This window comes from Lepidochelys kempii, chromosome 21 (assembly GCF_965140285.1).
Source record: "Lepidochelys kempii isolate rLepKem1 chromosome 21, rLepKem1.hap1, whole genome shotgun sequence".
Taxonomy (NCBI): Eukaryota; Metazoa; Chordata; order Testudines; family Cheloniidae; genus Lepidochelys; species Lepidochelys kempii.
The window spans coordinates 14,896,016-14,923,742 of NC_136400.1; the positions used below are offsets into that span (position 1 = coordinate 14,896,016).

General features: G+C 45.7%; 1 protein-coding gene across 1 annotated transcript in view; it reads left to right on the forward strand.

Annotated features, from left to right (window-relative positions):
* Positions 1-27,727, forward strand: part of ARL8A (ARF like GTPase 8A) — a 38,145-nt gene that overhangs the window by 4,314 nt on the left and 6,104 nt on the right. Inside the window, exons 2-4 of the mRNA XM_073320356.2 lie at positions 22,375-22,455; positions 23,482-23,555; positions 25,963-26,056. Coding sequence (XP_073176457.1) covers positions 22,375-22,455; positions 23,482-23,555; positions 25,963-26,056 — 249 coding nt within the window. The remainder of the gene's footprint in view (positions 1-22,374; positions 22,456-23,481; positions 23,556-25,962; positions 26,057-27,727) is intronic.

Below are 27,727 nucleotides of genomic sequence, written 5' to 3' on the forward strand. Positions count from 1 at the left end.
CAGTTGTTCATGGGCTTCCAGGAGAAACAAGCTAGACGAGACATGAATTTCAAACAAGCAGAACCTCTGAAAAAACCTTTTAGGCTGTCTTTATGTACAATAGCTAGTTAAGCACTAGACCATGGCAAAGCAGGAAGCAAGAGCTGTAAGATGACTGTACAGCTCTTATCCTCCCCCCCACGCTTCCAGCTCTGTTCTGGGGGTTTGTGATGGCCTTAGTTATGGCATGGGAAACCCATGCTGCTGAGCTTGGTTGTGTCTTGCCAGATAAGTAAAAGAAGAAACAATTTCTTGCTTTTGTTTTATAATGTGTATATTTATAAGTGAAGTCTGAACATCTTTTTAAAGAACTTTTTAAACCTTTAGGGCCAGATGGAAAGTACCTCAGTGAAGCAGTCTGCACTGGGAACTTAGAGTCGCTACATCTCTCTGAGGGTATGAAAAATTCACAGCCCTGAGAGATGTAGCTATGCTGACTTAGCCCCCAGTGGAGACAGTGCAAGGGTGATGAAAGAACACCTCCTGTCGACGTAAGTAGTGTCTACATTGAAGCGTGACAGCGGTGCAGCTGCAGTGTTTTAAGTGTATATGTACCTGGGACTGCAACTATCAAATGAGATCTTGTCTGCAAGATGGCTGCCAGCAAGCAGGCAGCTCCAGAATAGTCATCGTAATTAAATCCTTAATTGTTCAAGTCACATCTGAAGTGTGTGGGTTGGGAAGGCAGTAGAGACCTGAGGCCGGCAAGATTTTTTGATTGGTTTTGTCTCCCAACAGGTGAAAAACTTGCTTAGCAACAATGGCTGTTAGAGTAGAAATGCTGAAAGAAAGGACAGCAGTGTGGTGACGAAGGCACAGAGTTTTTGGGCGGGAAAACAATGTCCTTTTCAGATCAGACTCTTTGATGCTGTTAAATTTTGTGAATTAAAGTAGAAATTCAAAAACCGCTTTACATAAACAACCTTAACTCTGTTTCCTTATATGACCCTTGTATTCCTACCCTCTGTCTTGAAGAGCTCTTTCCAGATGCTATCAGGACATTTCAGGTATATCATGAGTGATGAGCTGAGATCATCAATTATGCACAAGGTGCTGATTTTCTGTTATGTCCAGTCCCCCACCCCCTGACTTGTCTGTTTTTTTTTTCACATGTTGCAGCTTGTTATAATATATAATAAAGTAAACATATGGGAACTTACACCATTAAAAGTGTTATCCTGTAGAACCTGAAGAGTTATGAACACAACAGTCAACCACACACCTCATTTGGAACCAGAGGTATGCAATCAGGCAGCAGCAGAGACGGACAGACAGACACACAGCAAATACAGTGCAATACTGTGTTAAACATAAACTACTAAAAAAAAAAAATTGACAAGATAAGGAAACTGTTTTCCATTTAAATTAAGATGGTTAAAAGCAGCATTTCTCCTGCACAGTAAAGTTCCAAAGCTGTAGTAAGTCAGTGTTCAGTTGTAAACTTTTGAAAGAACAACCTCCCTTCCCGAGGTGTTTGTAACTCTGAGGTTCTACTGTAGTAGCGTTCAAATCATATACTCTACACTCTGATTTAAGGTCGTTACGCGCTCTGCTCGTGAACAGCTTTACGAAGAGTCATGTATGCTAGTGGAGCTTATAACATCCTTACAGTGGAGTAGTTCAGCTGTCTGAACTTGGGCTTATCCACTACAGGTGTGTACCAGCTGAGTTTTTAAAGTCCACCGTACATTTGACAAAATCAATAAAGTGGCTTGAATGGTGGTTTGGACGTTCCAAATTCCATGGCAAGTATCTCTTAAAAATAAGCACCTGACCTTTTCAGAGTCCTGGGCACGAGGTCTTGTCAAGGACTATTAAATAAACCACATTTGAAATTTCTGGGACATGCTGTGTTTGACGTGGTGACACACAAGCTGTGGGACGGTAGCTGTAATTCAGACTTTGAAAATGATTCTGAGCTCTGTACTTCAGAAATGGCTTGTCTTATTCACCTTCTGTATTGCCAAAAATCTCTTCTGACCCAGACCACACAAGTGAAGTTTGAAATGTAAAGCTCTCTGATGGAGTAAGGACCCAAATCAGATTTACAGTGGAAAACTAGTCCCAACTTTTAATTACGTGGTCAGTACTGTGATTCCATAATACTGGAAGGTTATAATTCTATGTAAAGAAGGGATTATGACAAAATGGCTCTTGAATATGGAGCTTCTTGGGATAAGAACTGGAGAATAGGCCGTGAAGAATTTTCCCAAACTGGCAGCTGTGGGGGATAGACCAGAGTCATTCTTTAGGCTTTCCTAAGGTCTTGCCTACCTTAGGATTTTAGTCCGGGGCACAGCTGCACCAATGGAAGCCGTTAGTGAACAGTTGCATCTTATCCGATTTCAAGGCCATAGTTGGTCTTTTGTGGCAGCTCAGACAGGTGGAGCTGTCTTCCCTTCCAAGCAGGTGGAGACAGAAGGCAGGTACTCCTCAGGTGTCTTCTGTGTCCAGCAGGTGGAAGGTTTGCTGGCAGCTCCTGTGATGATAAGAAGGCCTGTTGTAGCCTGGCTGGAGTGGAAAGGGTGCATTCCACCTCCAAATATAGCCTATTCTTTGCCACACCAACTGTCTTTCCTTGCCTAGCTGCGGGGAGTTGAGGTTCAAAGAAGTATGTGTAAAGAAGGTCTGAAAAGTTTTGCAAAACAAATTCTGATTGGCTTTCATAAGAAATTCTAGTCTTGCCTACCCTGTTTTTCCTTGGAGAGACTGTGGACAATTGGAAAACTAGCAGACTTGGCAATAGATACACAAGTAAAATTTGATTGAGGGGGATTTAACTTGTCTTCAGACCTTAAAAGATACTCAAATGCATAAGACACACTTGGAAGAAGAAGGGTTAGGTTTTTTGTTAAAGCTTCAACCCTTCTTTCAATTAAGGGCTGAGAAATTTTCCAGTTTACATTAATGTGTCCTCCAAGGGAGATCTCTAGCGAAAACTCTTCTTCTTCTTCTTCTTCTTCTTCTTCAACTGCTGGAAGCATTGACGCAACATGGAACGATGGGATTTCAGCATCTGGAGCTTGGTATTTTTACCACAGGGCTCAGTGTCATAGATTCCACGGCAAGACAGGAACCAGTCTAGTCTGACCACCTGCATAACACAGGCCAGAGAACTTCCCCACATTTGAATAGTCTCTTTTCATTAAAATGGGCTCATTTGTGGACCGCTTGAATGGATGTTCATGACCTTCTCTTGTTGCTGGAAACCCTGTGTAGAGCCACCTTAGACTATGGTAAGGTTGACCATCATGTGTAATGTTTTCTTTTCGTAAATTACTGGTGGGTTGAGGCCTATATCTGTACTTCCCTGATCCCACACTTGAAGAACAGTGTTGCTCAGCTTTATCTAGAGATCTCAAAATACCTTAAAAGTTTGAGATTTTAGATTGCAAAAAAATCCCCCAAACTGCACCCCAGACAACAAAACGAGCTGCTGTACAAATTGTGTCCCTCTTTCTTGTGTGTTTCCAATAAGGGGTGAATAGGTAACAGTGATGTTTAATATCATTAGGCATCAGGATTAACACCCCAGTTATTTGATTCGAATAAGAGAAGTTTGCACCTGTGAGCTGCTGTTTCAGGTCATCAGCGGACATCAGACAACTGCATCGGCCCCCATTTTGAAGTCTTATCTTTGCAATCAGGTGGCTAGAGATCTTTTTAAATGAAACTTGAATTCACTGTCTTGCCTCGCTGCAGTGAGCCCACCCAATTTGATGTCAGCTAATTATATACATTAGTTGCAATGCCCATAAATAATAATCTCGTTATGCAAAAAGAAATTTTTAGCAGGGAGTTCAATTGACCCGGTCACTACATGGGTCAGTGGCAGAGTTCAGCTAGAAGCCAGAATTCCTGAGTCCAAGTCTCCCTTCTCTAATTGCTGAGTCATGAACCCTCCATGTTCTGAGGTGGGTTAATAATGTGCAATGCACCTAAATCTGAAGTTTTCAGATTCTCATTTGTATGCCTTGGCGCAGCCCTGCACAGGGATAATGGCAGGAATAGGCAAGTGTAAGCAGTCTAGACGAGATCTTGAATTGAACCCAAATAATGCATTTTGCTCAAACTATTCTGTCGATGTTGTGTTTTTCGCGGGTAAAGGGGGAAGCTCCCTGCACTGATATCCAAAGGTATCTGTGAAGTAGGATAAAAGGGTTTTTTTATACATTAGCTGAGGAAAAAACCCTTTTATCCTGTTCTGGAGACACCCTGAGAGGGCGGTCCCCAGTCTCTCCCACTAATAACAAATAATATAGATATTTTAACAGTGTCAGCTTTTCTTAATTAAACAAAGTTCTAAGTTGTTTGTGAAATCCCAGAAAAGTGCAAACATCAATAGCTGTAATCTTGGCCAGTGAAATTAGTGCTGCATGTTGAACTAAGGATTCAAAAGAGGGCCATAAGGATCCCGCCAGAAAAGGGAAGGGTCTGAGGTGGAAGGGCAGGCTCAGTCAGTCTGCCCTGGCAGTCGAGATTTGGAGTGGGGGTACTAGGCACTAGGACCCTGTGGCAGCAGTTGCTGCAGGGAGGCAGCATGGAGCTTCACAGAAGAGGCAGGGACCTCTGCTCCAGGGCCCAGGGAGGCGTGCGGCAGGGGATGGGGGCAGCAAGTAGGGGCTGAGGGACACCTGGGGGAGGCGCAGGGAGGAGGCAGGTGGGGCTGGGGGGGACACCGGACCCAAATATTGATGGAGTTGGGCCCCTGGGCTCTGAATATTGCTGGTGCTAAGGCACCACTTGGAGATATAACTCGCTGCCCCTGTCCTTGTCTCTCCCAGTGTCCCTTGCTCGATGCTTCAGTTACACACTTGCTGCTCCTCTCCTTTCTGCTGCATCTGATCCTTACTGTCTTCTGGCTGTCCATCAGAGAGCATGTGCTGCTAGGATAGGTGGGAGAGGATGGTGTGCCATTGGCTGCTTTCTGCAGCCGGGCTTCAGGTGCTCCTGGGGGCATGCTGAAAGTTGCAAAGAGCAGGGAGGAAGGTAGGCAAGTGGCTTGTCCAGGAGCAACCTGCCATTTACTCATAGCCTCAACAGTGAATTTGTACTGGTCGCAGGGCTGTATCGGAGCTTTTCCTGCTGTCCCCTCAGTTTTTTCCCCTTCTTTCCTTTTCCTTGCATTGTCTGCTCCTCTGTCCCCTGCTGGACTAGACTGGTTTCCCGCCCTTCATCCGGTTTGAAAAGCCTTGAATTAGGGAGACTTGAAAATGAATGAAATTTGAAGTCTCATTTAAACAAACAATGGAGCTCTTCAGCGTGGAGACAAGGCCTGTTGCCAGCATATAAAGAAGTGTGGGACACTTGAGAAAACGAACACTGCTTGCTTGTAAAGTAACCCACTGCTTCTCTAACTTTGTCAGATTCTCTCAAGACCCAACATCCTCCCATCAGTCCAGTCTCTCATTCTTGTTTCTTCATTTTTCTCATTCTGTGGAGCACAGTGGGGGGAAAAAATACCAGTTAACGTAAAGCAGAACTCCATTCTTCGTAAAATGACACGTACATGTTGAAATTTACCTTAATGTAAGGTTTAAATCTGCTGGCTTTCTCTTTCAACTTGTATCCAGAACATGTTTCTTTCTCCTAATTGCCCTCACTTACTAGAAATGACATTAAGTAGAAATGTTAAAGCTTCTACAGGTATTTCTTAATATCTGCTTTAATTTTATTTATCTTTACAGCCTTTAAACTAAAGGGGAATTCACTGATTATCAATTTCACACCTAATGCAACCCACCTCTTGCTTCCCACCGACCCCCAGGCTCCCCAGTGCCTCCAGAATGGAGAGAGAAGTAAAAGTACAAAAGTAAATTCACTGGTCTCAATGGTCCCTGTACACCAGCTAGTGACTAAACTGGAGTCAATACTTGCAGATAATACACATCTTCCATGCCTGCCCTCGAACCAAGAGCCAGGGAGAACCTGCTCAGGCCATGACATTGCTGAATAGTGCTGCTATCAGAGCTTGTAGCTGTCTGAAACCATTTTATGTATGCAGTGGTGCTGTAGCTGTGTTGGTCCCAGGGTATGAGACACAGGGTGGGTGAGAGAGTATCTTTTATTCAATCAGCTTCTGCTGGCTATAGAGATGCTCAAAAGCGTACATCTCTTGCCAGCAGAAGTTGGGCCAGTAAAATATATTACCTCACCCAGGGTGTCTCTCTGTACCCATTTTAAACAGAGCCTTACCATAGTCCCAAGCGGTTGCTTTTAGAAACAGTGCTGTATAAACTTCCTTGTAGTAAATCTCAGATTTTTACTAGCATGTTTGGGTTTTTTTAATCTGTTCACCCAGTACAGAGAGAAGTGTGCTGTACTCAGCCATATTGGAACCCAGTTACAAAACCTTGTTTTAGTAGAGCCATGTTTGACCACTGTATGAGATGTGTGGCAGGGTGTCTGTGTGTACCTGGCTGAAATACTGCACTGAAAGGCTCTTGTTACTGTTGAGAAGGCTGGCTGGCCAAAAAATGGAAGCTCCCTGGAAAGCTGCAGTAACTTGTGGTGAGGGCTTAATAAAATTGTTTCTAGTTGGGAGCATCAGTGATTTCATTTTTGGCCACTGTCAGAAGACAGGATAGTGGGTTAGATGGACGTTGGTCAGATCCAGTCTGGCCGTTCTTATGTTATGTTCTCCATCCTCCTAACCCTTTTCAAATGATGATTCTAACACTCGAAGAGGCTTGTTTTTCTTTTGAAGACAACTTGCTCCATTAAATCTATAACTGAACGAAATTCAGATGCAGTTGGTGCCAAAGTAATTCACTTATTTTTTTTCCTCACTTGGTCTCCTTTCTCCACCCTGTGATCCTTCCCTTCCTTAAAGGCCACTTCTTTCCAGATTATTTCCTGAGCACAGCAGGGCCACGTAACTGACGTCATCTGGGTCAGTTCCATTCGCTGGAGAAATGTGATGAGCTACAAAGGGGCCAGTTTTCAGCCAGAGCAAGGGAAAGGGGACTCTGATCCACACCTCTTTCTTTGACTCCAGATATGTCTTGTAGTATTGGAGCTCCCCAGCCTGCTTTTGCTTCAGCTACACATTGTTCTTGTCCCTCCTCAGCAGGATCAGCAAAGTGAAGCTGACCAGGACTTGTCATGTGGGATCACTATGTAAGGGCAGTGGCTCCAGTGTGATCTTCTATAGTGTAGTTCCCTAGACTAGAGAATGTTGGTAGCGTGCTTTCAATCCTGCTTCAGATTTAACCCGCCACATACCAAGTGTGTTGCATAGGTGCTTTTGTTCTCTTCAGAAATAGCTATGAAACTCAGCTGTCTGCAGAAGTCCTGATTTTTCCAAAGTGCTGAGCACTCAGAGCTCCACTAGGTGCTGCAGGTGTTTAACATCTGTTGAAAATCAGACCACAACTGACTAAGCTTCACACAGGTGGTGACCTTCAAAGGCACTGTGTGAGCACAGAGACAGAAGCCAGGAGGATGCTGTCTGAGTCAGTAATTCACTGCAGCCTCAGGTGAATCATTTGACCACTGCATCTGTCACCTCAGCAGGAGAGAAGCTCAGGCAGCTCCCTGGAAATGGGGCTCAGCTGTCTAAGCTGAAACTCCCTAAGGGGAGGCAAATGATAGTAAATTCATAGCTGGTTAGTGACGTCTGTAACAGGCAATAATGTTTGCTCCCTCCTCATCTGTCTTACTAGGGTGCTCTCGCAACTTGCTCTTCTAGGAATGACAAGGTGGGTGAGGGGATATTTTATTGGACCAACTCCTATTGGTGGGAATTGTCTGGGAATGGCTGGGTGCTCAGCAGTTTTGAAAATCAAGTCTCTTTAGTCTCCCAAGCCCATATCTTGGCACGGGAGACTAAAATTGGTCTATTTGTAAAACAAAACAAAACAAAAAACCCTTGTCTTTACCTTTTTCCCCACACCGAATCCATATTTCCCTACTTGGATAACTCATCAGCTGCATGGATCATCCCCAGACTTCACCTTTGGGCTGAAGCTGAAATGTTAAGAGTGAGTGAGGCATGCACACATGCGTATGTGTAAGAGTTTTGTTACAGCATTAACTGTGGCTTTCACAACTAAAATAATTAAGTTACATAAGACCATCTGTGATGGCGGGCAGTTGTAACTGCAACCTCGCTGCAATAGCCATGTGTGAGACTTCTTGTTTCTTACAGGCCTGCAGCATTGAAGGTTAGAACTGATATTCACTGACCACTGTTACACACAAAGTTTATACTGACAGATGATTTGAAAGAAGTTTTAAATTATTTAAGAAAACGCCTGACTTCCATTTGCTCCTCACATTCAGCCCGTTGGAGGAGGGTACCGCAGTAATGGTGCCAAATGCTGCTGCTGTGCTATTGTTCAAGTGGTTGTTTTAATAATGGTTTTTGTAGAATTCTGCTGGTGGAGTGTTGTTCTTTAATTGGAGTGGTTTTGATCTTTGGCTGTGTTTGCCTCATGGGTGTCAGCTGGAGGGGCTTTCCTCTTTCGTTTATGTGGGTCTTATTTGAAAGAAATAGTCTTAAAGAAGTTTCAGAGTAGCAGCCGGGTTAGTCTGTATTCGCAAAAAGAACAGGAGGACTTGAGGCACCAAAGAGACTAACCAATTTATTTGATCATAAGCTTCCGATGAAGTGAGCTGTAGCTCACGGAAGCTTATGCTCGGATAAATTGGTTAGTCTCTAAGGTGCCACAAGTCCTCCTGTTCTTAAAAGAAGTGAGACACTTTGGGCACTATTGTACATAAAAATGTTAGAAATCTGCAGACTAATAATAGAGGGTCTCGATCCTGAAGAGCTGAGTCTCAATAGCCATCACTCCCACCTTCTCAAGGTCTTGATTCCCAGCCTTTTGCACCAGCTAGGTGCTGGGCTTGACATTGTCCGGATGCCTTGGGTACGGTCTCAAACAGGTATACCTATTGGCTACACAAACTCAGCCCTGACTGCTCACTTACCTTCCCCAAACTCCTCCCTTTTTTTTTAATGTAAAAATATAAGCACAAGTGCCCGCAAAGTAATAGCTCAGGTAAGACTCAGTAAGGGCTAGTCTACACTGGCAACGCTAAAGCGCTGCTGCGGCAGCAGCTGAACGTGCCTTGTGTGGTTGCGGAGCAGTGCTGGGGGAAGAGCTCTCCCAGTGCCCTAAAAACCCACTTCCGCCAGGGGCGCAGCTACCCGCGTGGGGGCGCAGCTCTCCCCGCTGGTGCACTGTCTGCACTGGTGCTTTACAGCACTGAAATTTGCTGTGCTCCAGGGGGTGTTTTTTCACACCCCTGAGCGAGACAGTTGCAGCGCTGTAAATTGCCGGTGTAGGCAAGTCCTTAGTTTTCAGACACCAGCTTTTCTCGAATGCAGCCACCAGGGGATTTTTCTGCAGCCAGGACAGCCTCCTGGGTGGAGAGGGGGCTGTGGGTGGGGGGCGCAAAAGCACCCAGCTGTTGCTCCTGGCTGCCTTGGTGTTTGCTGGCATTGCCAGCAGGGGATCAGCAGCCTGCACCACACACCCTCCTGGGGGCTCCGGGCAGCACCTCTGGAGACACATGGGGCCAGTGTGTATGCTCAGCAGGTTTCAGCCCCTGGGCTCTGGCTCTGGCCTTGGGTTTGGAAAATGTTCAGAGTGGCTGCAAGTGAGGGTTGGTGGCCACACTCTCTCTGAGGACACCAAAGAAAGTGTTCTGAGAACCCCTGTCCTAGATTGAGATTGATATGAAAGAAGAAGGGAGGGGGTGTCTCTGCCAATGAGATCCCTGGGCAATGTCATGTTGAGAATTCCTGTCCAGTCTTCCAGCTGCAGGAAACCTACCATTGGATGCTGCTTCAGGACTTCACTTCATCTTTCATATCATCCCCTGGGTAGTCAGTGTCTTATAAATTTGAAATGCCATCCAATAGCCTCACTCTGCTGCCTGAATGTTTGTGAAGTGGGAGGGAAAAGGTCTCCCATCCCTTTCTGTCCTCCCCATGTCTCTGTTTTTCCATCCTTATCTCTGGTGCTCTGCCTCTGCCCGGATTGGGGAATTCACAACCAATAGTACGAAACTGACATTATTTTTGACAATTTCACTTTTGAGCACAGGGTTTTGAATAGGAGTAGAGAGACCAACAAGAATCTTTTTAATTTCATGCAGCAGCCTGGCAAAGTGGTGAGCACCAGAAGAGACACTGGTGTCTGCCTATAAACCTCATGATGATGGGTCACTTTATTTGTTTTAGGAGCCTGTCTGCATTAAGGATATTGAAATTGGTGTAACTACATCAGGATGTCTGTGCAGATGTAATTTTTTTAAGTGTAGACAGGGTGTATGAATGGGCACATAGTAAAGACTAAGTGGGGGTGGCAGGAGAGAGAGATTTATTTTACATTCTTCCCAGATTTCAGATTCTGCTCCCCCACCAGCCTGGGTGAGTATATAGGGGACATATCCTCCTGCACACATCCCCAGTGAAAGCAAAATGAAAGCCTGCACTTCCCCGAATAGGCACTTCTCATTTCTAAAGAATAGAGAGATGTCCCATGTTTGGGGTTGATTCTCCTTTCTCTTCTCCACCCCCCCCCTCCCCGGGCTTCCCTCAGGTTCTACCCAGAAAGGTCTCTTCTGGCTCTGTTGGCTTGGCTCTGTGCTGTAGTAATAGCCCCAGGGTGTTGATGGAAAGCTAAAGTCCTCCAGCCTCCTTGACACAAGGTCATTTTTTAGAGGCTATTGTTAATTGATTTCTCCCCCCTCCCCCAACCAGCCATGCAGTTCCCTTTAAGAATGGAATTGTTCTTATCTTATATGGGTTCTTCTCTTCTCTCCCCTACCTCCCTCCCGTCTTGATACTTCATTGAGTAAAATGTAAACATGCACACTAGAGCAATACTGTCCTAAGAATCATTGTTTCCCATTTGTACAAAGAAGCTCTCCTTTCATCAGGGATGCTAAACCCTCAATTTGTAGAAATCCGCCTCAACTGAGTATGATTTGGGTAGCTGCAGTCAGCACATCTAGCAAGACTGGCTTGACCTCATTTACCCCACAACAATGACCAGTGAATTATATGGACATAAATGCAGAGGAGATAGGGTCAGAATGAACATAATTCAGTTATATTTTCCTAAATGAGGAAAATGCCTAATGGTCTCCATTAATTCAACCCAGATCAGATGCGGAGTACTCATGGGGAGCAGATCTGTGGGGAAAAGGTAGTGCCATCTTAACATCGCCAGTGTTTACAGATTGCCCTTCAAGGTTGGAGGATATCCAAAACGGTGCCCATTTTATTGCTGTGCTACAAAATAGGGTCTGAATCAGGTTCCTACTGAGAATTTCTGAAATCTTGGGGACTGTTCCAAGCTACTAGATCCATAATTTGTAATAAACCAAGAACCATGACCTCGTGCTGTCCACATGCATAGTGCTTGACAGACAAACCATATCGTCCCTGCTCCCACGCGCTTGCACGCTAAGGGCACGTCTTCACTAGTAACGTGAAAGTGCTGCCGTGGCTTGTGTAGTTGTAGCATAAAAAACCCACCTCCCCGAGGGGAATAGCTACCAGTGCTGGGAGCACTGTCTACACTGGCATTTACAGCGCTGAAACTTGCAGCGCTTGGGGTTGGGTGTGTGTGTATGTGTGTATTTTTTCACACCCCTCAGTGAGAAAGTTGCAGCGTTGTAGAGTGCCAGTGTAGACAAACCAACTCTTCATAAGAGGGAAGAGTGCCGGGGTTATTGATGAGAGTTTATAACTCTCTACACTTCTCTTTGTACTAGAATGTAAGAGCAGGATTTCTGCAGAAACTTTCCTCTGCTTCTTTGTAATGTGTGATGCAGGGCAGGAAGGAATCAGAGAGTCAGTAGTACATCCACAGTGAGGACTGGATTACTTGCGGGACTGACGAAGGGATATACATACTCCTTCACCAACTCTAAGTTGAGCAAGTCTAGGCTAGGTCTGCCATGATTAAAAGTTACCATGCGATGGCCCCTCTCTGAAATGCCTTTGGTCTTAGTCCAGTTCCCAGATCACAGAAACTATTCCCATAACTGTCACTGATTGGATTCCTTGCTTGCAATCTTAGGATGCCAAGAATGGCATAGGTCATGGAAATTATAGCTTTAATCATAGAAGGTGGATTAACTTTGGAGCCTTTCACTATAGCTTTATTTTATGAAAACTTGGAGCACTGCAGGGTGTATAAGGTCTGCAGGGTTCCTTGCTAAGATTACGTGGGGATTCTAAATTCTTTAGGAGCACAAAGACTTAATGGATCTGGGAAGCATGTGGATTTTATAAATTCCTCAGGATCAGAGAACTGCCTTATCCAAGGCCATTACTCCTTCTGCACACTGCATTATTTATAATAATAATAGGCTGCAGAAGCAGAGAAAGTCTTAGCTATGGTAGTAGCATGTTGAGACCCCAACAGAGATAGACCCTGCCCTGAAGAGTTTAAAATCTAAATAGACAAGACAGATAGAGGGCGGGAGAGAGGGAAAAAATATCATCCCCCTTTTACCAATAAGGCAGAGAAATAAAGTGACTTGTCCCAGGTTACGTAAGGAGTTGTCAGATACAGGGACTGAATCCAGATATCCGGAGTCCGAATCCAGGACCTTAACCACAAGACCATCTTTCCTTTCTAAACTTTTATAGAGTCCCCAAAGAGTCTGCCCTGCTTGTTTGTAAACTCTGTGGAAGCAGAGCCAGCCACCGGTGCCAGGACTTGTGATGAATGTATTAGATGTCCAGGATCAGGACTGCAGTCAGAGCTGCTGCTTTGCAGTTTCCAAGGTCTGCAGCAGAGTAGTACCTGATGGCCTTTCACATGCCCTCCAGTCCAGACTGTTCATTTTTGCATGCTTTGGGATTAAATGCCCAAAGCAGGTAGTCATGCTAGCTACTGCTTGCTAGTAGGGTATGTGCACCTCCGAAATTTGAGAGTCCTTGATATTTAAAGACAAGCTAGGGGTGTTGGCTTATAACCAAGTGTGTAAGGCAGTAAGAGGTGGTTGGTTTTAAAAATGCAACAATTCTTATAAGGGTTAGGAAGAAGGAGAAATCTCTTTACAAGGATTAGTTCTCCTTTTTTTTAAAAAAAAAAGGAAATTCCCAGCCAAAACACGTGATGTGTGGAAGCTGTACCTTAATACCATCCGTTCAGTATGGCTGGGGCTGCTCCGGCCCGGCGTGACTGGGGTTAACGGTTAGTGTGGGTCAACTGGTAAGACTAATGCTTATCAGTTAACCATTTAACTGTTTACTATTTTACATCCCTAGTGCAGACAAGCCCACGAAGTAGAGACTGGAGGCCAGATGCTCTTCGCTTTCATAAAAAGGGCCAGAGAGCCTATCATTTCACACTTCTCCTCTACGCACAGTTCATGCAAGACCATGTTCACTACAGGGCATGCTATTCATCCTCCCAGTATTGGCCAGAGCACCAACTCCATATACAGAGAACTGTTGTCCCCTCTGAGCGTACAGTTCGTACCCCCTCTTCCCGCCACCCTCCATACCTGATCCTGTTTTAAAATCCAGCCATCTTTGGGGTGAGACGCAGTGTGTGTCTGACAAACGCAGCAACAGTTTAGGATGGAAAAAGGGAAATAATCTGCACTTCAAGTGACATGGGTAACTTAGGTTGGCAGAAGGTTCTGTGTAATTACCCCAGCTGGACTTTAGCCAGGACACCAACGCAAATGTTCATTCTTGCTAGTGGTGCCTTGGCAGCTGTAGATAGCACAAGTGAGTGGGAGCTTGTTTTAAGTTTGGTGCAGCAGCCTTTTGCTCAGGCATTTGCATGGGGTTGGGGGGGAAGGGGTGAGAAAGAAAAGGCGCTGGAGCGCGGTGGGGTGGGGTGCCAGTGACTTGCAGGGAGGTGGGAGGATACAAAGGCAGGGAGTGAGGCAGCCTCTGGCCCAGAAATTTCCTCTGTTTCTGCTCAAGGAGGAGCTCCTTTTTGATGAAGGAGGAGGGGGACTCTGCCAGAGCCCGTGTCTCACTCCATTGCACAGCTCTCCAGATCCCCTGCAGCCCCACTGCACCTCCCAACCCCCCAAAGGGAACAGAGACTACAGGAGAATCTCAGAGCTACAAACTGAGCAGTCAACCACACACCTCTTTTGGAACCGGAAGTACACAATCAAGCAGCAGCAGAGACAAAATAAATACAGTTCAGTGCTGTGTTAAACATAAACTACTCCAAAAATGAAGGGAAAGCAGCATTTTTCTTCTGCACAGTAAAGTTTCAAAGCTGTATTAAGTCAAGGTTCAGTTGTAAATCTTTGAAAGAACAACCGTAACGTTTTGTTCAGAGTTAGGAACAACCTCCATTGCCAAGGTGTTCGTAACTCTGAGGTTCTACTGTAGTTGTCTTTGACAGCCATTTCATGTATTCATTGAAGGACTTCTCAAGGCTGCGTTTTGAAAACGTGACACTTTGGCAAAGCTTTAACTGAAGGACTACTGGTTCACTGCAAATAGTGTTTGGAGGATCCCTGGGATGAGCGAGGGATTGCCAAAGACACCTCTGCTGTCTGGGAGCTTGGGAGTTTCAAAAAAGCAGAGCCAGCCCCTAAGGGTGGGGAAATTGGGCAGTGGGGCCCTTTCACGCCCCTCCCCTGCACTGCTGAGTTTATCCCCTACACACACCAGCTCTGACCCACATGTCACTCCTCACAAAGACTTGTCCATGTAGTCTTCTATGGAACAGGGGTGCCAGGTGGCCATTCCTCTTCCACTCAGCTTCTGGGGATGCCCAGATGGGCCACCCCTCTCATCTTTGTGCTTTAGGGGTGCTTTCCCCAAATGAGAGTGAACATCTTTGCATGCTGGGTCCCAGGAGGGCCCTCAGATGAGAGGGCTTCTCTTATTTGCAGATCTGCAAAAAGGGAATTTCTGGGTCTAGGAGGCAGGTCTCAGTGAGGGAGGATCTGTACTATCTATGGCAAAACCCTCCATCATGGGGAATTGCTGCCTCTAGGGGACAGGTTCCCCTAGAACGTACTGAAGGCAGGGCCAGAGCTAAGCAGACTCATTGTGGCTGGCCCCGGACCCCAGTGGGGGCCTGTTCCTGGCTCAGCTCTGCACACCTCTCTGTAGAACCAGAATCAACTCCCAATCCCTCTTTAATTACACTAGAACTCCCTTTATCCAAACCTCCATTATCCGGCTGACAGGATCAGTGGAACCCCACCAGCGCACACACAGGATCAGTACGCGAACTGTTACTCCTAGTAAAGTGTATAGTGCCAGTTTTTAAAAATGCAGAAATGATAAACTCAGGTAACTCCCAAATAGTACAGGACGGCTGCGGTTGCAACTTAAAATGGTCATTTCTGCATTTTTAAAAACTGGTACTCTTTACTAGAAGTAATAATGTGTGTACACTGTAAATAAGGATGGTGTGCTTGAATGCTTTTATGGGCGGGGTCGCTAGTTTAAAAGCAACTCTGCATGTTAAAATAACAGCTAGATAACTCTTTGCCCATTCTCCAGTTTATCCAATTTTTTGATTATCCGATCTGGCCTTGGTGCCCATGAGATCAGATAAACGGGGTTCTGCTGTGTTGGATTTTGAAGCTGTTTCTGTGTGTTGAACACTAGCAGAGAGCAGGGGAAGTTACTAATGGCAGCTTAGTGGATTCTGCCCCAAGGGTTACCCCACAGCTCTGAATAAAAAACAGTGAACCAGTTTTGGATGGGCTGTATCTTGGGAACCACTTGATCTAGTGGTTCCCAAAACTTACACCACTAACCCTATATCTGGACTAGAATAGCATGGTGCATTGCTTCTTATAACAGAGCTGCAGTAGTAAAAGGGTGTAGGAATGTTGCTTTTGCCTGGGATATTACTTCCCACTTTTCATGAATACCAGAATTTGTCTTTAAAAATATAAAAGAGGAAATAAAAAAGAAACTGCATCTATTGCAAAATCCTTGTGAGGAGATTTGAAAATCCTCAAGGTTTGCTAATATGCTATATCTAGAAAAGCCGATGACTTTTTAAAAGCACTACATTCTTCTGATTGCAGAGTTACATAAATTGTCTTCACTGACAGTAGGATTTTGCGGTGTAGCTAGAGGCTATGAGCCCATAACCCCCCCTTCCCTCAGTCCAGATTAAAACCAGAAAAAGTTTTCGAATAGTGGCAATTTTAAGATGCTCAATCACTGGAAATATATAACAGCAGTGGGTGAGCTCTTCTGCTGGACATATTAATTTTGAAGTGCTTGAGACATTCAGCAACCAAATGCTGAACAGTACAATGTTGTTTCTAAAACAAGGACCTCGAGCAATCGAGCCCCTATCCCTGCTCAGGGAGGGAGAGAGAGAGAGAGCGCGTGTGTGTGTGTTGCTTTCTAGTAAAATGTAGCGGGAGTTTTCTCTGTGCTTTAACTAGCTCAGTAGAATGTAAAATCTTTCTTCAAGAGAGCCTGACTCCCTTGTCGTTAGTTTGAGTTAAATAGGTGCTAATGAAGACAAAATGATTTTAATCAGTTGGACAAGCTCCTTTCCCTCTTCAATTGTTTAGGTTCCCCTGGTTTGTTACCTGAGCGGTGATGTTGTCATTAATTTTCCGTAGAGTCTTGAGGGAAATTGGGCTAGTAAGACTTAGATTCTAATGCAAAAAATAAGGAACAAAAACAACAGTATTTGCCAACCATCTTCGTTCAACCTTAAGAGGCAAAACAGGATGTGAACGCCCTTTGTTGTTGCAGTCCACCTTGAATGATTTGAGATGCACAGTAGTGACGGGAAGCTTTGGAGGTGTACCCCAATTCCTTCATTTTCTGCAGCTTTCTGTGCTTGGGGAAGAGTGTGCGGCATTACGGAATCCTAATGAAAGAAGCTGGAGAGCTCATGGGAGTAGCAATGGGCTACAGAGGCCCTTTCCTCTAGACCACCAGTTTAAATCTCGCACAGGCGTCTTGCGACTGACAGGTGTAGTTTTCTGATGGCCTGTGTATAAAGAGTAGGTGTTTCAGGCAAGTTCCCAGGGAGTCTATCAGACGTGGCATTCACTGGTCCTCTCGCTGACTGTTTCAGCAGAGGCTGAAGACTGAATGGGCCGTGGAGACTGAACTATACATCCCCCACAAAGCAATGGCTCGGTCTCAGGGTTAAGCACGTGAGTGTGGGAGCCAGTGTGGGGATGCTCGTGCTCCTGCTATTTGTGCTGTATCTGTTCCATGGAGAGGCTCTAGTCTTCCAGGCTGTCAGTTCAGCACTAAAATATGCCCCCAGCAATTAGAAAAAAAGAAACTCTCTCACCAGGGCCCTGTTTTTCTGTGCCCTCATCCAGAGAGCATCCTCAGAGTTCAGCTAAAGCTAATGAGGAAGGTAAGCTTAGAAAACGTGACCAGAAGAGAGAATGTCCAGAGGGGGGAAGAGTGAGACAAATGAGGCAGCAATAGTGAGAGTGACCCCGCAGCTGAGGCACGTGGCAGGGAGGGAATAGAGTGGGGAGTGGTCAGGTGGATACAAGTCTGTCGGTTTGTCCATCTGAATGTGCCTCACTCATCTGTGGTACTGGAGCACTGTGGGGGCCATGGCTGGCAACCAGACCATGGAGAGCCCAGAAAGACAAGTGGGCAAATGAGGTTGATTAAAAAATAAATGAGGAGGGATACAAAGTATGGAGCAGCATTGGAATGGAGCCTCTGCTTTGTTTCTGCTGCAATGCCAGGACAGGCACTGGCTTCCTTGAGAGTCTGCTGCCTTCCCTTCCTGCTGGGTCGGCCATGTAAGTAACGGGGGAAAAACAGACAAGGGACTGACTGGCCTGGTGGTTTGTGCTCACCGCTGTGGATGGAGGCCGGCTACATCAGGATTCCAGAGGTGTGGAATTTGCCACTCTATTGCGCTCCTGAATCAAATCCTTCATTTAAAAAAAATTTTAAAAGTTTCTAGCACTGATGGTTGCAAAGAAAACCTTGTGAACTAAGTGTCCTCTGGTGCAGTTCCGTCTTCCTGAACCTGCAGATACCCTGAAACAATAGGTCTGAGATGTGAATGGCATGCTAAGTAGAACGCGTGGGGATGGCCAACGTTGAAATACATCAGGTGGGCTACAGTATTGCTCATTCAATTTCATGTATAATTAAAAACCTACTTGAAAGCTGGTGCACCTGTCCACGAATTGTATAAGGGGAAATAGCGCTCCAAACAACTGCACCATTTCAGTTCCCTCTCTCAGGGCTGGAACGGAGAAACAAAGACCCAGAACAAAGCAATCTAACATGCAGTGCTCTACAGGTTCTTATCCCTTTCCCCAAGGCCTTCCCAGTACCCCTAGCTAGCTCCTGATCCTGTACGTCTCCCACTAGGCCTTCCCGCCTCAAAGGTCCAGCCCTGACCACAGTCTCTCATAAGAGGCAGGACACCTTACGTGCAAGTTCCTGTAGGGCTTATGAATAGCAACTGGCATATGACTTACAACTGTAGCTCCCAGCTTTAAAGGGTCCATGGCACCCGAAGGTGCAATGCCTGCTTACACCTACAAGTTGAACAGTGTAGATGTGGCTGCTGCAGGTGTAGGATGTACCTTCTGCGTAGCAGTGGGCAGACTGTCCTCTCCAGTCTCTTTCTCCTTGGACCAGCAGGGAGTGGAGAGTAGGGAACTTAACAGTGCTCAGACCTTTGGGCCCAGTGAAGGAGCACCGGCTAAGGGGCGTCCGAATCCTGTCATACCTACAGCTCTAAAGATGGGGGCTGTGTCACAAGGACTCTCGTATAATGGAAATGGAAAATCCACAGGTTTCTGGCATAGATAGAAAGGACCCATCCACCCCCAATACAAAAAAGGTCAAAGCTAAATTTCTAAACCTAGCCCGCGGTTTTGGTTTGTTCAGTTTGAGGTGCCCAAATTAAGATAAGCTGGGACTGATTTTGAGAGGTGTCCAGGACCTGTAGTTCCCACTGACTTCACTTGGTATTTTGGCTGCTAACCACCTCAACTTGGCATCCAGAATCAGTGGCCACTAATCTGGCCTAAACTATCAGCGTCCTTTAAAGCGAAGGATCAGTGCTGTCTGCCCCCATCCCGAGCACAATGGCGGGGGGAGGGGGAAGGAGGGTACTAATGGACCTGAATCCCTACCTGCAGTACTTTCTGCTATTCCAGTCCTGGGTTTCCATACTGTGCTGCTGGTGTGTGCCATTTCCCACCCACAGCACCCCCTGTATGGGAATGGAAAATCCGTAAATCGCAGGGGATTGGCCTCTGTAAATACCTTGCAAGTGGGTGGGGCCTAACTAGTAAACTTTAGTGGAACATAAGTTTTCATTTTTTAAAAAAAATACAGCCTCTGTGGTCATGACAGTAACCTTCCAAATGTGGCCTGAAGCCATGAAGATGCATTCAGGCTGGAAATAATTTTTTTTAACAGTGGGGGTAAATTTTTAACACTGAGGGTAATTAATCATTGGAATAATTCATCAGGGTTTGGGATAGATTCTCCATCACTGGCAGTTTTAAAATCAAGGTGGGCTGTTCTAAAAGATCTGCTCAATTTCAAACAGGAATTAATTCAGGAACCTCTTATGCAGGAGATCAGACTAGGTGATTGCAATGGTCCCTTCTGGGGCCTTCGAATCTATGATGCCTTTCTGAGTCTGTGAAGGAGGGGGCTGCAGAGAGGACCTGTGGTACTTGCTCCTGATAGGTTTGACAAGGCCAGTCAATTTCAGTGCTGCTATTCAGAATCTATGGACAACATTGATGCTGCCAGAAATCCATGTCAATTTCATGCTGCTGCTGTTTGGCAAATCTAAGATTGGTTGTGCTTAAAATCTTCCCCTCTCCCACTCCTTGCAATAGCCAGGTTTTAGGGGAGTAGCAGAGAGCTGTTCACATCCCCATCCCATCCTCACAGCTGTCAGAAGGCTTTGGTGGGAGCAGAAAAGACCAACAGCTGCTTCCAGTCGCTAAAGGAGCAAGAATTTCAAATTGATCAGATACCCGTTGGGTGGAGCTTGCAGCCCATCTCACATGCTTGGTTGCAGCCAACAAAAGCAACATTGATGCCAGGCCTATTAATAGCCTTTGTTTGGGGAGAGAGTGACCTACAAACGGGAAGGTTTCAAGGCCACCAGGTTTGGGATTGCAGGGCTAATTCCTCCCCTCCCCTCCCACCCCACAGGTGCAGTGGTTTAATTCACCCATTTAGTCAGCAAGCAGGAAACCTTGATTTAAATAATCTATTTAAATCTTTTTTTAGTTCTTTTCCTAAAGAATGGTTGATGTTGATTCTCATTGCTTGGCAGCCATTAAAACATGTCAATTGGCAATTAAATATAGCCTTTACACTAAATTTGGTGCTTCTTTTTGCTAACCAGGCAGATACTTAAATACGGATAGATTTAGTGTAATTGTATAGCTTAACATACATTTATTCAGATTCTTAATTTTTACATGTTTTATGTTAGGAATTGGTGAATGATGCATTTATTATTTAATAGATGATTAATTTTTTATTCATGATTTGCATCAAGCTGTACTTAGATGGAAATTGGAATTCAATTGAAAATTGAGAAAACTAGCATTTTAAAATTGTTTTCAGTAGTTCAGCAAAACTACCTTAAATGTGCTGGATGCATATCACAAAACATGTTTTATATTTACAACTAACTGATTTATTAAACAAAGGAAGTATTAGTGAACTGAACAGAAAGTTTCTGGTCATCGCGTCTTTCAGCCTTAGAACTAGTAGATCTCGTCCTCTTGCACCTCATTTTATTCTTAGATTGGAAGCGGAAAACATGCTTTCCTGCTTTTTCAACTCTCAGTTGGTTTCTTAACTTTGAACAAACTAGTCATTGAACTGAACTAGCTGAATAAACTGAAATGAAGATGATACTCTCTCAGCATCTGCAGAAGAGGTTACTGCTGTCAAAAGCTGATTTAGCACTTCAGTGCAAACTGGTTTCAAGGGCTTACCCAGTGACTTCCACTAGATGAGCGTACTGCTTGCATGTTTTTTATTTAAACTATTTGAATAGATTGTAATAAGTTTAGGTCTTAACTTAGGTTGTAATAGTTTCAAGTAGGTGGGGTTTTTTTTAATTTAATTTTTTTTTTTTAGTATTGATTTTTAATCCACCCTGCAACTCCCTAAAATGAGTTAGCGCAGCATAACTTAAGCCAGAAACCTCTGTTTTTCTGTGTTGCTGGAAACATAACAAGTAGGCATGATTTAATTATAGGAAGATCTTGAATTTTTATACACCCTTTCAACCCAGTTGGAGCCCCAACACCAGGGGTTAGACTGGAGGAAAATAGATGAGGATATTCTCCCACAATTCCCCCACTTCTGATGCCAAAATCAGTGGCCATTCACAGTAGATCAGGTTATGAAGATCTGCACTTCTCCTTTATGTGCTTTAGTCAAAAGTGAAATAGTCTAACAGTGGTTACATCTGAATATTCTTCCCTAGGCTTCAGAGTTAATAGCTCATTGAGCTGGAGAACTATATCCAGTTCTGGGTGTCACACGTTAAGAAAGATGTGGACATATTGGAGAGAGTCTAGAGGAGACCATCAAAAATCATAAAAGTTTTAGAAAACTTGACCTGTGAGGAAAGGTTAAAAAAACGGGCATGTTTAGTCTTGAGAAAAGAAAATTGAGAGGTAACCGGTTTACAAACATGTGAGGAGCTGTTATAAAGCAGACTGTGATCAATTGTTCTCCATGTCCACTGAAGGCAGGACAAGAAGTAATACATTTAATCTGCAGCAGGGGAGATTTAGATTAAATAGTAGGGAAAACTTTCTAACTCTGAGGGGAGTTATGCTCTGGAACAGGCTTCCAAGGGAGGTTATAGAATCCCTGTCACTGGAGGTTTTTAAGAAAGGTTGGACACACACTTATCGGGTGGGCTAGGTTTACCTGGTTCTGCATCAGCACACAGGGCTGGACTTGATGACCTCTCAAGGTTCCTTCGAGCCCGACATTTCTATGATCTATAGCTATCAACTAGTGCATATTGGCAGTAATGGCCTTGTCCTGTTATGAGAGGAGTTCCTCATGTGGGCCCAGAAGTGTGCATCCCACTCCTAGCCGTTGGGCAGTATTTGTTCCTTGTAGGATACCTGGTTCTGATTTGCGCTGTTTTTGCTGCTGGCATTAGCCATGACCAGGGGTGTGACCAAAGGGGGTAGAATATTTGGGGCATATTATAGGACAGTCTTTGCAGAGCATCTTGGTTCACCTCCAGCTAGGACTTAATAATAGCTACAGTTAAGTCTTGTTCCACCACAGTCTGCCCAGTGTCATCGGGCTGGGAAGTTTAGATGCTTTGTGCCGGCCAGAGGGTTTGCAGGTCCCCAGCCCCGTGATACGGCTGACTCAGTGTGGTTTGTTCCTTGCAGTCGGGGCAATTCAATGAAGACATGATCCCAACGGTGGGCTTCAACATGAGAAAGATCACCAAGGGAAATGTCACCATAAAGGTAAGATGCAGGCTGTTGGATGGGGAGATGGAGTGGGGAAAATCTAGAGATTCACATGTTCTCGTGCAGCAGGTTATTGGAGTGCAAATAATACTGACTAATGCTTCAGTCAGGAGACTTAAAAATAGACCTGCCTCCACACTAGTTCAGTCTGGAAGGTTTTAGATTGCTGCAGCTCCCCTAAAGGGGGGTCAGGTGTATTGGGATGCAGGTTATTCCAGGCTCCAGCAGGAAAGGGCTGCTGGCCAGGCTGCAGTAACATGGGATTTCCTGATTGCATTCATCCTGCCCTTGGTATTTTCCCCCAGGCTAGCACGGGCAGTTAACTTTGTCCATGACAGAGGCTGGAAAGGTAGTTTGCTGAGAAGGGAAGGGAGAGGCTGCAGGTCCTGGGGGTAGGAGCCCATTGGAGCTGTAGGGCTACAGTCCATGATTCATAGCATTTGTGTCTCGGCAATGAGACAAATAGCACATGCTTTAGCCCTCCACTCCTTCAGATCCACCTGGATGGAAAACCAGAAAATAATCTTGAGTTAGTCAGTACTTCCCATCACTCCTTCATTATAAAGATTCTGGCCCAGGTTGTGCCTTTGGTTGCTGCTCATGCGTTTTGGGGACAAAATGTGGTTCTCAAAACATGTGAACTCTTCAGTGAGGGGGAAATTCTTCCATCATCCTAGCATGGCGAGCACAGAGAGAACTCCTGCAGGCTCCCTGGGACACTGGGTCTTAGACTCCAGCCCTTGCAGGAAGTAGCTTTGAGTGGGCAGAACATTCTGGGTAACTGCGTACCAATGAACAAAGCTCTGCACCCAACTGTGCTTATGAATTCCACAAACCTGCCCGCCATGGAGCAAGGTGACACCTTTTTGTAGGGCTCATCAACAAGGGGAGAAGGGGTAAGAGTTTCAGTAGCAGTGTGCAAAGTCTCTCTTTCAGCTTGGCTCCAAGATCCGCTTCTGCTTTTTGATATGCCGCCTTCCCCCCGGTCGATGTGCTTCCTGACTCTGCCTCTCTTTCCCACAGCTCTGGGACATCGGCGGTCAGCCTCGTTTCCGTAGTATGTGGGAGCGATACTGCCGTGGAGTCAGTGCCATTGTGTAAGTACCCCCCAGCTGTGCGCACTGTCCATCCCGGACGTTCCTGGGCTGCTGAGCACTGGAGATCCTTTAATACAGCATGGGGAAGTATTAGAGAGTAGGCTCTCAAACAGAGTCTCTTGGTTGAGGTTTGGCAGGACCTTTGGGGCTGTGTCCAGTGGGTTTTGTACTCTCCCAGGTTGAGTAAATTGCTAATCCTAGGGTGCAGAGATCCTCTGCTGGGAATCAGGCCCCTAGCAGTGAATTAGCTCTTCCCAGCAGCTTACCCAGTGCAGCTGGAGCCCTGGGAAGCGCTGTTGCTGTGCTTTTGGTACCCAGCGTCTGGTGTAAGAGGTTCTCATCCTGGGGATAGGAAGTCGTGGGAATGTGTCTGCTTAGTGCAGGAATCCCAGTGTTCTGGTGGTTTACCAGTCTCCACAACCCACCACGGACTGGTGCCCTAGGTAGCAGAATTACTCTTCGGCTTGATGTTGTCCCAAATAACAGGCTCTTGTGCTCCTGACTGAAGAGTGGTTGTCTTTGTTGATGCTACTGGATCCTTTTGTTCCTGAGGTGCTATTCGCCCATTTGAAGGTGGACCGACTAGACTTGGGTGGCTCAGCTCATTCTGTAGGGTGGTCCCAGGGGACAGCTATAGGCAGTTGATCTTCCTTCCCAAGGCCTCTCGTACTGCTTGGCAAATTCTGTATTTATGAGAAGCAGCAGCCTTCAGTCGATCTTCATTCCCGGTTGTAAACAAATTCCCTTTGCCTGAGTCTACGCCCATTTTGTGGTGCTGCTTGTGAACATTTTGGGGATTGAGTTTACTGGTAGCAATGTCTGTGGAAACAACAGGCATAGCAGCCTATTCATGGTGAGCACTCCTGAAAAATGAGTCCAGTCAAATCTACACAGATGTTTCATATCCAATACATGCAAACTGTACACCAGCAAGCTACAAACAGGAGCTATTCACAGATTGTAACAAATGCTGTTGAGAATCTCAATCCACGTAAGATGTCTGTAAGCAGAAAGAGGTGTTCGCTAAATGCGAGGACATCCATTATTTGCCCAACTCAAGTCCCCTAATCTTACCACGTTCGGTATCATCATTTACGTGTGGCTGCTCTGAAGAGTTTGGTGACATAAGCTATGGTGTCATAAATATGCGGATGACATTCAGCTCCACCTCGTTTCATCAGACAGGAATGGAATAGACTCTTTGTTCTTCTGCTGTCTGGCTGAGACTGAGGCCTGGATGAAAGCCAGAGTTTAGCAGATTTAGACTCAGACCAGATAAGGCAGAGGTGATACTGATTGGCACAGAGAAGCACCTTGAGGATCTGAGGAAATTTATAGTTTTTCCCTTAACTAAAAGTGTCTTGTTAGTTGTTGCTTGGTTTGCAGCTGGAGCCAGAAATGCCCTCTGTCATTTACGTCTGCCTGCGATTATGCCATTCCCTCTCTGATAGACCCTCCACCTATCATCAGTGCATTGCTACTTCTAGGCTGGATTACTGCAGCACGCGCTGTCTGGGACCAACATCAAAGGCCACTCAGACAGCACCCTTCCTGTGCTCTGCAACCCTAGATGGGTTTTGGCAGGAACGGGACAGCAGTTGTTTGTCCCAGCAGGCTCTCCCTCTGGAGATATGACTGAGCCCAGCCTGACCACAGTTAGAACTTGATAGCTGTCATTTATGTCTCCTGGCTGTAGACTCTCTGGCATTCAGCCCACTGTCTGGGCTTCCCCACCTCTGCAGTCAGCTATCTGGATGCTGGATGGGGTTATGGAACACGGTGTATGCTGCTTTTCTGGGAAAAAGCATGGTGAAGTGCTCCCAGCCACAAGGGTGTTAGATGCTGTAGGAATGCTGATAAGAATCTAAAAGAGCAAGAGTCACTTTTTGTAGGGCACCCAAATGCAGTGCGCTGTTCCCACGCCCACTGGCAAGGCTGAGGTTGCATCTGTAGCAGAAGGTGCCGGGTGAGTTGAAGTTCTTGCTATGCCCATGAGGACTCCTGGCTCTCAGCAGGGGAAGAGTTAATGACTGGCTTTGCAGTCTTGAGGGATGGATGTGGCTTGGCCCCTACAAGGACCCATCGGGGCTTTCCCAAGGGTGCTAAGAGCCCAGAGGTGGGAAGGGAAGGGTGTGGGTCGTTGACACACGGCGAGTACCAGGGGACTAATCTGAAGCGCTTCAGAGAGAGAGCGGTGACTCTGATTTGCTTCATAGCATAGATTTATACTGATGGGTCAGGAAACTGTCCCAGTGGAGAGTAGCAGCTCTCTAAGGAGGCCTGAGCACTTGGTAATGGAGAGCGGTGGTTGGGACACTGGTTGTTTCGCGCTCCTCAGGTGGGATTCATTCGATCTTCCTCTTCCAGTGGCCTAACTCTCAGTGATAATGTTCCCTCCCCATTCCAGGTATATGGTGGATGCTGCAGACCAGGAGAAGATTGAGGCCTCAAAGAACGAACTTCACAACCTGCTTGACAAGCCACAGCTCCAGGGCATCCCTGTAAGCACTCTCCAGTCCAGGGGTAGTGGAAGACAGTGTGGAGCAGACAGATCTCATTGGCTGGTCCCCAGTCATTAGGGTTGCTTGGTCATACGTGCAAAGCAGGTTCTGTGATGTCACTCATTCGTGTGTAGAAGTAGCTTTGTAAGGTTATGATCTCCAGACTGGGGCTGGGCTGGAAGGTGACTTTTTGGGAAAATTTGAGGAAGATCTTGACGCAGCTTCCCATAACCCTACAAGCCATCAAACCCCCTGGTCCCATTGGTGGGCCCACCAGAAGCTCTGAAGTTGCTAGACTGGAGGCGATGAGTGTAGATAATGACCTGTCCATCGCCTATGGGGTGGAGGGATTGAGTGGGGATTATAAGTGATTGACGCACCCACTGAGCGTGCTCAAGAGGGAGAGCTGCCATTTGGAACGCAAGTCTTGTTTGTGAGCTCGCAGTAAGGTTTTTGACTGGCCAGTAGGACTTAGGGGTGCTGCTGGGGCAGTTTGCAAGAAGCAAATTGTAATATCTTCACCCTGACATGGGGATTGATGCTTCAGAAATGCAGAAGGGGGTGCAGCTCCACACAGCACACAAAGCACGTGATCTCATCCCAAAAACTGCCTTAGCTGGGGCAGGAGAACATCACAGATTCGGCTATTCTGGAGGATCTGTGTGACTTTTGCTGCCTTCTGCAAATTCTGAGCTTTAGTTTAAACTAAACCAAGTGTCTGTTCTTACACAAAACACTTGTAGCCACTGATCAGTGGCCTTGAGTGCACGTAATCTTTCAAGAATATTAATTTAGGAAGAAAAAGCACTCAAGTTAGCAAAGCAGGAAGTGCAGAGTTAGGGTTACCGTTAAACAAGGCTCTGCCTCACTCCGAGGACCTCCACAACCCTAATTCTGCCCTTGTCTAGCAACAGCTATGACGCATTCTCCAAAGGAAGCAGAAAATATTGTCCAATATTATTTTCTGTCGTTGACATGAGCAGAAGAAAGACTCCATCCTCTCTTGCTTTCTCCATGAATGACTAGAAAATGACTTTAAAAATGAAAGTTGCCATTAAATATTTCCTTTCTTTAGTTTTAGTCCGATCTGTATGTCAAGGGTGTGAATGTTTTTAATCTCTTTGGGGCGGGGACCATCCATTTTCCTTTGTCCACAATGACAATATGGGTGTGGTAAACAGGCTGCATAGTGAAGGAATATGACACCCACCTTGGTTGTGCTACAGCCCCTCTACTTGAGCCTGCTGCTGAGCAGTCCACAGGTGGAGTGGAATTCGGATAGACATGTCTGCACCTGTGACCCCTTGTCTCGGTCTCTCCGAGGGCAGAGTTAAGGTGGTGCTGCTCCTTTAAGTGTAGGTCATTGCTTTGCTTGAAACATGCAACCTGACCTCAGCATTTCTGACTTGCTGACGTCTGAGGGGTTTATTCTAGGGGAATATGCCCTTGCAGGCACACATCAGTGGTTCAGCTCTAACTCCACCTTTGTGATGGTTTCTAGATTGGAATTTTCTTAATTCCTTATCAGAGGGGTAGCCATGTTAATCTGTATCACAAAAACAACAAGCAGTCCGTTGGCACCTTAAAGACTAACAGATTTCTTTGGGCATAAGCTTTTGTGGGTGAAAAACCCACTTCTTAATGGGTTTTTCACCCACAAAAGCTTATGCC